Source organism: Lepidochelys olivacea (genome assembly GCF_965140295.1).
Source record: "Lepidochelys olivacea isolate rLepOli2 genome assembly, chromosome: 13".
Taxonomy (NCBI): Eukaryota; Metazoa; Chordata; order Testudines; family Cheloniidae; genus Lepidochelys; species Lepidochelys olivacea.
In genome coordinates, this window is record NC_140423.1 from 17,249,912 (window position 1) to 17,263,935 (window position 14,024).

At 44.1% G+C, this 14,024-nt stretch overlaps 1 protein-coding gene across 1 annotated transcript in view; it reads left to right on the plus strand.

Moving 5' to 3' along the window:
• Positions 1–1,540: 1,540 nt before the first annotated feature.
• Positions 1,541–14,024, plus strand: part of KCNB1 (potassium voltage-gated channel subfamily B member 1) — a 189,589-nt gene continuing 177,105 nt past the window's right edge. Inside the window, exons 1-2 of the mRNA XM_084645846.1 lie at positions 1,541–1,932; positions 3,365–4,021. Coding sequence (XP_084501972.1) covers positions 3,455–4,021 — 567 coding nt within the window. The 5' untranslated portion in view covers positions 1,541–1,932; positions 3,365–3,454. The remainder of the gene's footprint in view (positions 1,933–3,364; positions 4,022–14,024) is intronic.

Consider the following 14,024-nt stretch of genomic DNA (forward strand, 5'->3'; position numbering starts at 1 on the left):
TAATAATTTAGCCTGACCCGTGCACGGCAGCTTATTATTATTATCCCCATTTTACAGATGGGTAAACTGAGCCCTAGAGTTGAAATGACTTGCCCCAGGACTCTCCCACAGCCTGTGGTAGAAGCAAGAATAGAACCCAAATCTTCTGACTGAAGATCATGTGCTTTAATGACAGTAATAGCCTTTTTTTGAGGCAGTGTGGCCTAGTGAATAGAGCACTGGACTGGGACTCAGGAGGGGTTTTATCCCCAGCTCTGCCAGTGGCTGCAGGGTGATCTTGGGCAAGTCACTTCACTGCTCTTTTCCACAGTTTCCCCATCTATAAAATTTAGATAATGATGTTTTCTTCCTTTGTAACGTGCTTTGAGCTGTACTAATGAAAAGTTCTGTGTAAGAGTTCCTTTAGAGATAAAAAGTCCTGACCCTACAAGCCCCGAGTGTGTATAGCACTGTCTTGATAAGGATAATAGGTTAACATATAGGTATTAATTAGATGATAGTACCAGGGTGAGAGACTGGATGGTGAGAGAAGCATAGTAATAAGTGGAGAACACTATTAGCAGGAGGATTAATCTCTTAATTATTATTCATGTAGCACCCAACGCAAGTGCTTTACAGACTGAATAGTTCACAGTCTAAATTGACATTCTACAGGCTGGGAGTGAGGAAGGAAGCAAATAGCAGGTGAAGGGGGGGGGATACAGAGAATAGGTTGTGGGCCTGCTGGGTAGTGCCACATGCATCAGAGTTATTTCTTCAGTATTGTCCCCAGGGTCAAGAAATTTTCCTTCTTACTTTATTTAGTGCAGTGCATAAACCGGACCAACATCAGAGATCTGCTTCCTCCCCTGCACCCCCCATTCCATGTTTCAGTATCAATTTATGCATGCATCATTAAGATCTAGTAGAATAAAGGCTAGGCTATAGGGATCAGGGAGGAAATCGGGCAGTCTTCACTCAGACCAAACTCCTGCTGAAGTCAGAGTAACTGCAACAGTGTAATGTGCTAAGGGCTAGATGATAGACAGGGAGAAAACCCCACCTGGTGCATACCTAACAGCTCAACTCCCAGTAGATCCTAGCTCAACAAGGCACAGCCACAGGAAAAGGCCATGCTACGTTTATCAATATAACTTTGCTTTCGGCTCCTAACAGTTACTAGTCTGAGACAAATCCTGGTTGGCTTTTTGCGGTGTCATTTTGTCTGGGAACAGAGGGATTTTGTGTGTGTGTTATGGGGGGGTGTATGTGAATAAAAGACCTGAGGTGCAGCTTCTCTTAAGGAGAAATGCTCAGGAACCTCTCTCACCCACACTCTTCATAAACTCTAATAATAAAAGTTCTTCCAGGCTCCTCCCTTCTAAATCATCCCCAGGCTGGCAGCAGCCAGGCCCGGCAAGTGTTAACTTCTCCTGCAATGCTGCATCCCAGCTCATGGTGGCGCTGCCCTCCTCTCCTCAACCTCCAACTTCCCATTCACTCTAAACAACGCTGGGTCAGAATTGCAGGGAAAAGCTAGAGGTTCAGACCAGACTTGTTGATCTCCATTAAGAGACAGCACAAGGAAAGAGAGGCGCTTTCCTGTGTGTCTTTAGAACGAGAAAAGGTGGCTCCATTTTGGAATGTAGACGGGGGCGGAGGGAGCGAGCCTCATCCAAGTGCAGGCCTTGGGAAGCTGCTTGCAAAAGGATCCTGGGAATAATCAGCAGCTTTCAGGCGGCTGTGTGAACCCATTTGCCTTGCTTCCCTCCTCCCAAGCCGGGGTTCTTGGACATACTGGAATATTACTGTGACCTGTCTGCCTAAGGCTTCCAGGGAGCCAATGCAAACGGCCTCAGCTCGTTGCTCGCTTTCTGGCTGATGCAGGATGTAGCCACACGTTGGGTTCCCTGTTCTCTGCCGACTGCCCGGCTTTGATGCTTGGCGAAGAAGGTAGGTAGCCCAGCTCGCCTGGGAAAAAGGGGAAAGCCGGTTTAGGAGCGTTTGCCGGAGTTTATGGTTCTAGCCAGGGTCACGGTCAAGGAGCAGATCCGGCTGTTGTTTAAAGACATGGCCACTGATTGCCAGGATCCCTGCACTGGCTACGAGAGGCGAAAGAGCGCGCCCTTGAAATCCGTATAGGGCTGGAAGGCTGGGCATGGAGGACCGTGTGAGCTGCTTCCCATCTTCACTGGGTTTATTTTAATGCCGTCTTGTGTAAGCAACAGTGCCAGGGGATGTTGCAAGGCAGCCTGCTTTCGTAATAAGCATGTGCTGGGTTTATTATTATTTACTGACCCTCCGTTGATTTATGTGGGATGGAAGGGAGGGAAATGGGGGGAGAGTCTCCCAAAGGTGAAATGCGTTGTTTAAAGTGACTGGCAATCAATCCATCTCTTCCCGCCCCCCCCCCCAATCCAATCTCCTCCGGGAGATTCACAAGGGGAGAGTTATAAAAAGCATCTGGGGCTGAGCGAGAGAAGGAGGCAGGCAGGCAGGCAGCCCGTAGCTGGGAACAGTGTTCCCCCTGACCCTACGTGCATAATCCCGTCCCTGCATCTTGGGGGGCGTGGGAGGAGGGCGCCCACCCTTCGTGGCAAGAAGCCCTGTCTCCTGGTTTGGACGCGCTCTCAGCACCCGCTCCACTTTCTTTTTTTGGAAGTTCACGGTTCCTTAACCTGGGTTTAACCAAAGAAAACTGGAGGCTCGGGGGAAGGGGGAGAGGCAATCGAAAGCCAAGCGAAAGCCTAGCTCCTGTAATGACTTTAGAGCTGAGTAAACATCCCTCGCTTCTTGCGTGGCTAGCCTGGGGGCCTGTCCCCACAGGAGCGTGTGCTGTGCGCACGGTGCGGGGGAACTGTGCGTGTCCCCCCAGGGCTTAGTGTCTGTGTGGCCAGCACTCTGCCATGGCCCCCTGGAGCCTCGAATAATGCTCCTGGCTTCCGCAAGTCCGGCTAAAGCCGCTGGGGGGGGGGGGAGGGGGGATTGCCCCGCTCTGTGTTTCTTACTCCTCGCAGCCCGCCACAAACCAAGGCAGAGCCGCGTCCAGCGCCTTCCCTTCGCCTGCGGCCCCTCTCCCAGGCTGGCTGTAGCCCTGGAAAAGGCGCGTGTTACCCCGCGAGTCTCGGCCCCCTCCCCGCCCCGGGGCGTGCCCAGCGCCTGGCGCCCCCTGCCCCTGCGGCCGGCTCCCCCGGGGGCACAGCGGCTCTTCCCCCTCTCCGGCGCGGGCCGGTTTCAGCACCACGGGGCCGAACAGCGGCCAGCGCGTTCCCACAGCCGGGCGCCGCGCTGGAGCCGATGAACCGAGCTGTCGGCCGCTCTGATTGACGCCCGCAGCCGGCGGGCAGGGGGAATGACCCGTGCGGCTTTGGCTTCTCTCTTGCAGCTCTTCGGCATGGAGGGGAAGGAGAACAGGTGAAGCCCGCCGGCTCTGAAGCGTGAGTGCCCGGCCCCGCGGAGCCTTCCAGAGGCAGCGATGCCCGCGGGCATGAACAAGCATGGATCTCGGTCTTCTACCTCTTTGCCTCCAGACCCCATGGAGATCGTTAGGAGCAAGACCTGCTCCCGGAGGGTCAAACTCAACGTGGGGGGCCTGGCGCACGAAGTTCTCTGGCGAACCCTGGACAGGCTGCCCCGGACCAGGCTGGGCAAGCTGAGGGACTGCAACACGCACGAGTCCCTCATGGAGATCTGTGACGACTATAACCTGGAGGAGAACGAGTATTTCTTTGACCGGCACCCGGGGGCATTCACTTCCATCTTGAACTTCTACCGCACGGGCAAGCTGCACATGATGGAGGAGATGTGCGCCTTGTCCTTCAGCCAAGAACTAGACTACTGGGGGATCGACGAGATCTACCTGGAGTCCTGCTGCCAGGCCAGGTACCACCAGAAAAAAGAGCAGATGAACGAGGAGCTGAAGAGGGAAGCCGAGACGCTGAGGGAAAGGGAAGGGGAGGAATTTGATAACACCTGCTGCGCGGACAAGAGGAAAAAACTCTGGGATCTTCTAGAGAAGCCCAACTCTTCAGTAGCTGCCAAGGTAAGTTCTCAAATTACTGCTCAATGTTTGCCATCCATAAGTATTGCCTGTGGGGGCTGAAATGGGTCCCTGGCAGCCAACTGTCATAAGCTGTCATATCCCCCCCCAACGGGGACGTTTGTTTGATGTATGTGCCTTTAAAGATTTGTACTGGTGCCCAGGGTTTGAGCGCCTTCAATGTAACACTGATTAACAATAGCCAAGTCCCTAGTGGACTTCATGGAATCTATGGCTCTTCTACTTTCCTGGATAAGGTTTTTATTGGGGGAGGAGGGCTGGGAGCCTGGGAGGGCCTCATGCAAAACAGGGAAAGATTTTCTATTTGTTATTATTATCTATGGGTAGATGAAAGAGTTGAGGAAAGGGAAATAAACATCAGAAGCCATCCAGCCCTCAGAGGCCAGTTGGAACAGATGCACAATTACAGTGAGAAGTGTAACCTCATTAGTTTATCTAAAGCATGGGCTGTTTTACCTAGGTTTTTCAAGTTCTCTGAGAAGCAGTTAAGGTTTATTTACTGCTTGTCCTAGGTCTTGTTTTGATGCACTGTCATAGTAGATGTCCAATCTTGGTCCAAAACTGTAATGATCTGTATAAAGTTTTCTATGAGTTTTACTAGCTTGAATTTAACTAGTAAAAATATAATGGTGTGTATCACTCAGTATAGGGCTACTCAGAATAATTTCTAACTAGCTAGTGGTAAGCAAGGATGGCTGTACTAATAAATGCTGCCTTTCAAGGCTTATCTTAACTTTTCAGGGTAAAATGCAAACACCCCAAGGAAGTACCATGCACTTTTAGTCTTCAGCTTTACTGAGGACAGTGTTTTAGATCTGTTTCTTACCTGCTTCTGGCAGATTTTAATTTTCCCCTCTATACAATGCGATTGAAATTCCTTGGCTGTTAATAAATGATTGACATGCTGCTTGGTTTGAAGTTGTTACACTTGGATCCAGCAGTTCTATTTTAGTACACTTTGAAAAGAACATCATAGTTTTGAGAAATTAGTGTCATAGTTGATGGCTAATTAGCTGCTCCGCATTAGAGAATATCCTTGCAACTGCACATTTTCATTAACGATGAAACATCTGCAAACAAACATGGCTATTTTGTAACTGGGGAGATAAAAATAAAGGTTAAAAGAGGTGGAAATGCAGTATTAAGGATTGGAGACTGAACGTTAAAGGATTGAACGCTTGACATTTCTGGGACCAGTACTCCTGCAATACTGCTGCATAGCAAAATGAAAGCAGAGCTATTTTTCTGGAAATGTATATTTTTCTGCTTGATGTACATTTCTACATGCAAACTGGAACTTTGTCCCTGTAGCAAGTGTATTATGTTTTGTTTTGTTTTCTGATTTTGAAAAATGGGTTTGTTTCTATTGCAGCATTGCAGGTATAAACAAAAGTGTCTTTAAAGTTCTGAGAAGATAGTTTGAAGAGAGTGTGTGTGGGATAAGTGATTTATTCTGGCAGGGAAAAGGAAAAGTGTGGGGTTGCTTTGATGAATTGGTTATCGCTTTTTTAATGACAGGCGGGGACCCAGAAGGTCTTTTTTATTTCAAATGGCACAGATAACACTGTGCTGAAGATGTTAATAATGCATAGGCATCCTTTGGCACAGCTATGGAATCCTGAACCAGAGGCCTCGTGCTTAGCTATCTATGGCACTGAGTCAAAATCCACTAGGGACTGTTGAAGCTCACGATTTATTGTATATGAGCAGGGAGTCACTCTTGCCAAATAAGTGTCTGTTGGGATTTATAAGTGAAATACGCTCTAGGTTTATCTTCTGAGAATTTTCTCAGAGTAAGTGCATTCAGCATGGCAGACTTTGGACTAATCTAGAGTGAATTGCAAATGCATTATTGCCTTTCCCATGTTAAACTACCCCCCTGATGTTTCACTATTACAATTGATGTGATGATGTAATTTGCCTGGGAACTGCTGGAATATTTGAAGACAAATACAGATTCTAGTCACTTTAACTGTAGCAAGGAAAAGAGAGATGATTAGATTAGGCAGAAAAAGGCCACTAGGTCTAGTGAAACCTTTGCCTCTTTGCTTGTGGATACTTCTCCACTCGCTGCTCTTGGGTTTGTAGACAGTGTACTCTTTGCTTTGATAACCTTCCTTGAGAGCTCATCCATCTATTGTATTTATTGGGCCCAATCCTGACACAGGCCAAGGTCTGACTGAAGTCACTGGGCAGCTGACCATGGAAAGGACTGAGTAAGGATTTGGGGGTCTGACCCATTATCAGAATCAAACAGTTGTGCCCAGTTATCATCACTTTAAGACTGCATTCTCTGAATCTGGACTCACTGCCTCACCTCATCCAGCTATTGCATACATGTAAGTCCTTCTAATAGAGTAGGTGACCTTCAAGTAATTCTTCTGCCAGCATCACCCTCTTTCACATTTCCTCTTAAAATGAGACTATTTCTGCTTTTGTCAGCATCGTGCCCTCTCCAGGACATTCAAACCTTTCCCATGGAAAGGGGACCATAGTAATCTATTCCAGTAGTTATCAACAAAGTGTCCTTCAACTGGTACAAACCAGCATTTCCTGTCTCATCCCTCTTCCCTTCCCATTTTACAGTTGGGCTAGACTGAAATACTTAGACAACCTCTTTCTAGTTCTCTCCTCTCTACCCAAAATCTCCGTCTTAGTCAGTAGAATTCTCATCTGTGCTAGTTACTCTTTCCAGTCTCTGGATTTGTGGCTCCTCAGTAGAAGATTCTTTCCAATTAAATGTCATATACATAAACGGGTTGCAGTTTCCTGCTCAAGCAATTTTTAAAATAATTCAACAAACTATTGTACTTTCTGCACCATGAGCCTTTGTATAAGCCAATGCCGGACTTTGTCAACAAGCCATTAACCCTCCTTCTAGCCTCTGCATGCTTTGCCTTTGTCAGCTTTGCCCCATCTCTCAGTTAGATGATAAGGAACAAGTTCTAATCGGATTAAGTTTTTCAAGGCAGGTTCCCTAACTAAATCTCTCCTCATTGTTTCTATTTTAATATTTTCTCCACAACACCTAACCTAACAAATCTAGAATAACTTTCTGCAATATATCTGATAGACATGTTGGGCCCAGTTTTGCCCTGCTCCCAACACCATTAAAGGAAGAGGTAGGTATATGAGGGAAGAAGTGGGATCTTTACTAAATTTAAAAAAGAGAGAGAGAGAGACTGCATGAATGAACTAAAAATAAACATATTAAATTAACATCTCCTCTGGGTTTCTCCATACATCATGTTGAATCTTTGATTGGCTTTTATGCTGTAACCTCCTCAGGGCAAGGAATGTCTACTTTGTCTTTTACAATGCTGAGCAATATTAGTACCTAAATAAAATAGGAATAATATTATTAGATTTGCTAATATCCTGTCCCCTCAGAGCCTTCAAATATCGGAGCTGATATCAGAGAACTTTTCAAAACAGCAGTTTTTGTCTCACTAATTATTGATGGCATTTTCTTTAAGACTTGAGAAATGTGTACTACCTTTTCTTAACACTTTGTTTGCCTCAAGAAGGGCTGTCTGCCCCTCCTCCCAGCAACCACGTCCTCTAATAATGGGAGCTATAGAGATGTATATTATAAATACTCTCCATTTCCACTCTTCCATGCACATTACACTCCTCCCCACGATACTGTAATACAATTGCAGCATTGGGCCCCGGTCCTACAAAGAACTACGCAGGTATTTAACTTTATATGTATGAGTAGTTCCACTGAGCTCAGTTTAGTCCAGTTGTGTTCAAAGGGACTATTCACGTGCATAAAGTTAAGCCTGTTCATAAGTATTTGCAGAGTCAGAGCCTTAGACTACTCTCCATCCCACAAACAAACCTGTATAACAAAGTCTTCTATTTTTCCTTGATCTCTTGCCTCTAATTCCTACTGGTTCCTTTACTGGATCAATTTCTTCTGACTGTTGTGACTATACTTGCAGAATCTTTTACTGTTAGCTGAAATATTCACTGTAATTTTAGTCAATGTTTCCTTCTGCTCCTCTGATTATCCTTGTAGCTTACATCAGCTTATTTTTATGGATCTCCCAATCTTCCTTACCAGTTTGTCTATATTTTTTAAAAGCCTTCTACTTATACAGAGGACCGCCCACTACATCCCTACTTAACCACGTTGTCCTCTGTTGCCCTTGCTTCTGTTTGAATTTAACCTGGATGCAACCGAGTTGTGGTCTTTCTTAAATAGCCCTTTCTTTTTCTAAAGGGACTAAAGGTTGGTTTCACTTGCAGTTCTCTAAAAGCAGCCTTCCAATAATCAGATGGGAATGTTGCTTTTCCAGGACTTGAACCTCATGAGTGTATCAGATATTGGCATCCTTCGAGTCTGGCAGTTCCCTGGTGTTGAGGTCCTGGGGATTAAATCTCAGCTGATCCATTCTCTCACTCCGTGACCTCTGCCCAATATTCATTCTCTTGGGGTCTCAGTCTGCCAACCCATAAAACCGTCTAGATACTAGGACTTCCCTGGAAACCAGAGGCTGCATTTGGTCTGAGCTTGACTAAATAAATAAATAAATAAATTTACAAAACAAACCAGCTAAAGTTTAAGTAGCATACATGGTTTGTTTTACTAGAGATTACGACCTGAAAATTCTCTGACTATCTAGACCTTTCAAACAACTCTATAAGAAACAGTCCTATATGGGGAATTATTAGTTAAATTAGAAAAGATGGGGATCAATATGAAAATTGAAAGGTGTATAAGGAATTGGTTAAAAGGGAGACTACAGTGGGTCATACTGAAAGGTAAACTGTCAGACTGGAGGGAGGTTACCAGTGGAGTTCCTCAGGGATTGGTTTTGGGACCAATCTTATTTAATCTTTTTATTACTGACCTCGGCACAAAAAGTGGGAGTGTGCTAATAAAGTTTGCGGTTGACACAAAGCTGAGATGTATTGCCAATTTAGAGAAGGACCGGGATATCATACAGGAGGATCGGATGATCTTGTAAACTGGAGTAATAGTAATAGGATGAAATATAATAGTGAGAAGTGTAAGGTCATGCATTTAGGGATTAATAACAAGAATTTTAGTTATAAGCTGGGGACACATCAATTAGAAGTAACGGAGGAGGTTGACCACAGGTTGACTATGAGCCACCAATATGATATGGCTGGGAAAAAGGCTAATGCGGGTCTTGGGATGCATCAGGCAAGGTATTGCCAGTAGAGATAAGGAGGTGTTAGTACCATTATACAAGGCACTGGTGAGACCTCATCTGGAATACTGTGTGCAGTTCTGATCTCCCATGTTTAAGAAGGAATTATTCAAACTGGAACAGAGAAGGAAAACCTGTCTTATGAAAGGAGACTCAAGGAGCTTGGCTTGTTTAGCCTAACCGAAAGAAGGTTGAGGGGAGATACGATTGCTCTCTATAAATATATTAGAGGGATAAATACTAGAGAGGGAGAGGAATTATTTAAGCTCAGTACCAATGTGGACACAAGAACAAATGGATATAAACTGGTCATTGGGAAGTTCAGACTTGAAATTAAACGAAGGTTTCTAACCATCAGAGGAGTGAAGTTCTGGAATAGCCTTCCAAGGGAAGCAGTGGGGGCAAAAGACCTATCTGGCTTCAAGATTAAACTCTATAAGTTTATGGAGGAGATGGTATGATGGGATAACATGATTTTGGCAATTAATTGATCTTTAATTATTCATGGTAAATAGACCCAATGGCCTGTTATGGGATGTTAGCTGGGGTGGGATCTGAGTTACTACAGAGAATTCTTTCCTGGATATCTGGCTGGTGAATCTTGCCCTCATGCTCAGGGTTCAGTTGATTTGCCATATTTGGGGTCGGGAAGGAATTTTCCTCCAGGGCAGATTGGAAGAGGCCCTGAGGGTTTTTCGCCTTCCTCTGTAGCATGGGGCACGGGTCACTTGCTGGAGGATTCTCTGCACCTTGAAGTCTTTAAACCGTGATTTGAGGACTTCCATAGCTCAGACATAGGTGAATGGTTTATTGCAGGAGTGGGTGGGTGAGATTCTGTGCCCTGCATTGTGCAGGAGGTCAGACTAGATGATCATAATGGTCCCTTCTGACCTTAATATATATGTATCTATGAGTCTTCCTGCCTCTTAAAAAAGAAAGGACTTTTTTATTTAGTTTTCATAAATTCATACCGTGATCAATATCAGAACAATTAGTGTCCCATGGGAAAAAATATAAACCTCTGATCTTCTCATAGACTTTCCTGGAGCATGACTTGATTTTATCTTTTTTTTTACTGCCCTGCAGGCCTAGAGTACCCACATCCCCCTGCCTGTAAAAAGCTTCTCTGCATATTGTAATATTTATCCTTCTCTTATGCTCTCCTTCCCTTTTGCTTTATTAGGAGTATAAATCTCTCCATTCTGGTGTGCTAAATTTCCATGTATTTCCCTGTTTCAACCATGTTTCTGCTGTTGCAGTAATATCAGATTTATCCTTGAAAACCTGCAGCTCCAATTCAGTAATCCTATTATGCATGCCTCTAGAATTTATACAGCAGCTTTTTTCTTTCAGCTACCCATTGCTCTATGCTGTTAATCTCAAAATGCCTTACATTGGTATTAATGAGGTTCCTCCATAAATTCTCTTTTTTCCTTGTTATAATAGTAACAAAAATAATAGTTACGGAAGTAGCATCTCAGATGGATTTTTTAACATTCTGCTTTTACACACAACTAGTTATAAATGTCTTCAAATTACGATACAAGATCCATTTCTCATTCATCTTCAACATTTTATGTATGAATTCACCACCTCTACCAGCAGCGAGCAGTATATCAGATTCTCCCCTTCCCACTCCCATAATTTATCTCCTATCTCTTAGCCAGGTTGCCAGGTGATATGCCTGCTCATTCCATTAAAGCAAGCCTGGCTAAGTTTTGCTCAGCTGAAGGCTTGTAGCTGTGGTTTACCTTCTTCGCTTGTCCAACATGGCTACTGCCTTGTTTCCCCTTCTCTGAGGTTAATTTAGCTCTTCATCAAACCAAAGTAAACTCCTCCCCTTCCAAGGTAAACAGAAATCTAACATCAGTCCAAAGCCTTTACCTCTTGGTGCGTGGATTCACCTCCTTTTTGGGCCATTGACAGTCTTGTCACTGGGCTTCTTCCACAGCAATTTGGTGGAGACACATAAGCAGCTGCTGCCCTCTCCATGTCTCCTCCCAGTTGCTGGTTATTCTAGCCCCAAACATCACTCCTTCCTCGGGTACATTTCCCAGTCCTTCAGTTGTATCTCTAGGTCTGTTCCCAGGCTCTTCCTAAACCCCACTTAGACCCTTATCCTGGGGAGAGCCAACAATATGCCCTGTTCTCTGCAGCTTATATTTTCCCCCCAGCCCCGGGAACCTTCGCAGAATGCCTTACTGTGCCTACAGTTCCCAGAGTTCCTCGAATTGCAATCCCCAGAATTGAGCTGGTCTGGTATTTTTCCATTAAACTTTTTGGGTTGAAAACTGCTGATTTTTGAAAAACAAAAGTGTTTATGAAACAAGGTCAGTGAATCTCCCAACTCAAAAAAGTTAGAAAAGAGGTTTGGAGTTGCCAAAAAGTTTTGTTTTGACATTTTTTGTAACAAAACGTTCTGGGTTTTCCATTTGAAACATGTTTTTGTTTTGAAATCTAAGCTAATTAGACTTGAAGAAAAAAAAAAGATGTTGAAATCAAAATGAAATGTTTCAGTTGATGGGCACCAAAAATTTTTTCTCTTGCCTCACTAGAGCCCTCTGTCTGGTCATGCATGCTATTAACTCAGTCTCTTTTCACATTATAAGCCACATTTTTATGTCAGGATAATTGTGCAATTGCGTGTCTAATTTGGTTGTGAAATGACTGCAATTGCACATGCAAATACATCTAATTAGTTATTTGTTTGTGAAACTACCTGATGTGCATATGTAACTGAACCAGCAAATGAGATGCGCTGCTAGCTACGTTTCTCTTCTGCTTTTGCTTCATAGCTTCCTCACTAGCGTTCGTCAGTGCAATCTGAATCCTACATGTTTGCAGCCAACACTCACCTTGTTTACAGGGAGTGTGGTTAGCTGTCAGAGCAGGGGAATGGACAGCAGGACTCCTTGGTTCTACTCCTTGCTGAGCAAGTCACTTAACTTCTCTGGGTTCACATCTGTATGAGAGCGTCTGTCTCAGGAGGGGATTGTGAAGCTCATTTGCTAATGCTGAGTTTCTTAGATAACAGGTGGTATAGAAGTGCAAAATATTCAGGGCTGAAAATTTCAAATCATGAGGGGCTTTTAGGCACCAACTCCCATTTGTGCCTTTGAAAATCTCTCCCATAAATGACAGGTTTCAGAGTAGCAGCTGTGTTAGTCTGTGTCCGCAAAAAGAAAAGGAGTTCTTGTGGCACCTTAGAGACTAACCAATTTATTTGAGCATAAGCTTTCGTGAGCTACAGCTCACTTCACCGGATGCACTTAGTGGAAAATACAGTGGGGAGATTTATATACACAGAGTACATGAAACAATGGGTGTTACCATACACACTGTAACGAGAATGATCAGGTAAGGTCTCGTTCACCTGCACATCTACCAATGTGATATATGCCATCATGTGCCAGCAATGCCCCTCTGCCATGTACATTGGCCAAATTGACAGTCTTTACGTAAAAGAATAAATGGACACAAATCAGACATCAAGAATTATAACATTCAAAAACCAGTCAGAGAATACTTCAATCTCTTTTCAATCTCTTTTTCAATCTCAGCTGACAAGAATGTCTGAGGAACAGTGGGGGGGGGGAAATAAACATGGGGAAATAGTTTTACTTTGTGTAATGACCCATCCACTCCCAGTCTTTATTCAAGCCTAAATTAATTGTATTCAGTTTGCAAATTAATTCCAATTCAGCAGTCTCTCATTGGAGTCTGTTTTTGAAGGTTTTTTTGTTGAAGAATTGCCACTTTTAGGTCTATAATCGAGTGACCAAAGAGATTGATTTCAGAGTAGCAGCCGTGTTAGTCTGTATTCGCAAAAAGAAAAGGAGTACTTGTGGCACCTTAGAGACTAACCAATTTATTTGAGCATGAGCTTTCGTGAGCTACAGCTCACTTCATCGGATGCATGCCGTGGAAACTGCAGCAGACTTTATTTATACACAGAGAATATGAAAAAATACCTCCTCCCACCCCACTGTCCTGCTGGTAATAGCTCACCTTACCTGATCATTCTCCTTACAGTGTGTATGGTAACACCCATTGTTTCATGTTCTCTGTGTATATAAATCTCCCCACTGTATTTTCTACTGAATGCATCCGATGAAGTGAGCTGTAGCTCACGAAAGCTTATGCTCAAATAAATTTGTTAGTCTCTAAGGTGCCACAAGTACTCCTCCTCTCCCATAAATGTTGTTTCATTCTTCACTGCACTAAGCTTTCTCCCTTCCTTATCCTTATCATTTGCCCAGTCACTGTTTGCTATATTTTACTGTCTCCTGTGCTTTCAACAGCCCCATTTAGAAACTCACTCAGCTGGTTCCCAGACTCTGGTTTCATTCCTTCAGCAGCGGGGAACCTGACCTTTAGTGCCAGAGCCAAGTAGCCATGTTTATAAAAATGGGGTCTTTATTTAAATGTACTTATTGTTATATGCCAGGAACGTGCTCCGTGCTGGGCAAAACATACATGCACCAAAGGTCTGTTTCCTGCTGTGAGGAGTTTAGTCTCCTGTGGGAAGCCTATCTTACACTCAGTGAGCCAAATTCAACCCTGGTGAGTTCAAGGGGGTTATGCCCCTTCCATCAGAGTTGTATTTGAATGAATAATTTGCATTTTGGCATAAGTGAAAATGGCTCTATCTGCAGTCAATCAGGAATTTTCCATTAGAATTATTTTCCGGTGGAAAATGCAGTTTCTGTTAAATAAACATTTTCTGTGGGGAAAACCTCAATTTTGCAGATCTTTTTTAAAATATATTTTCCATGAGGAAAATGAAAGTTAAATGTTTTGGG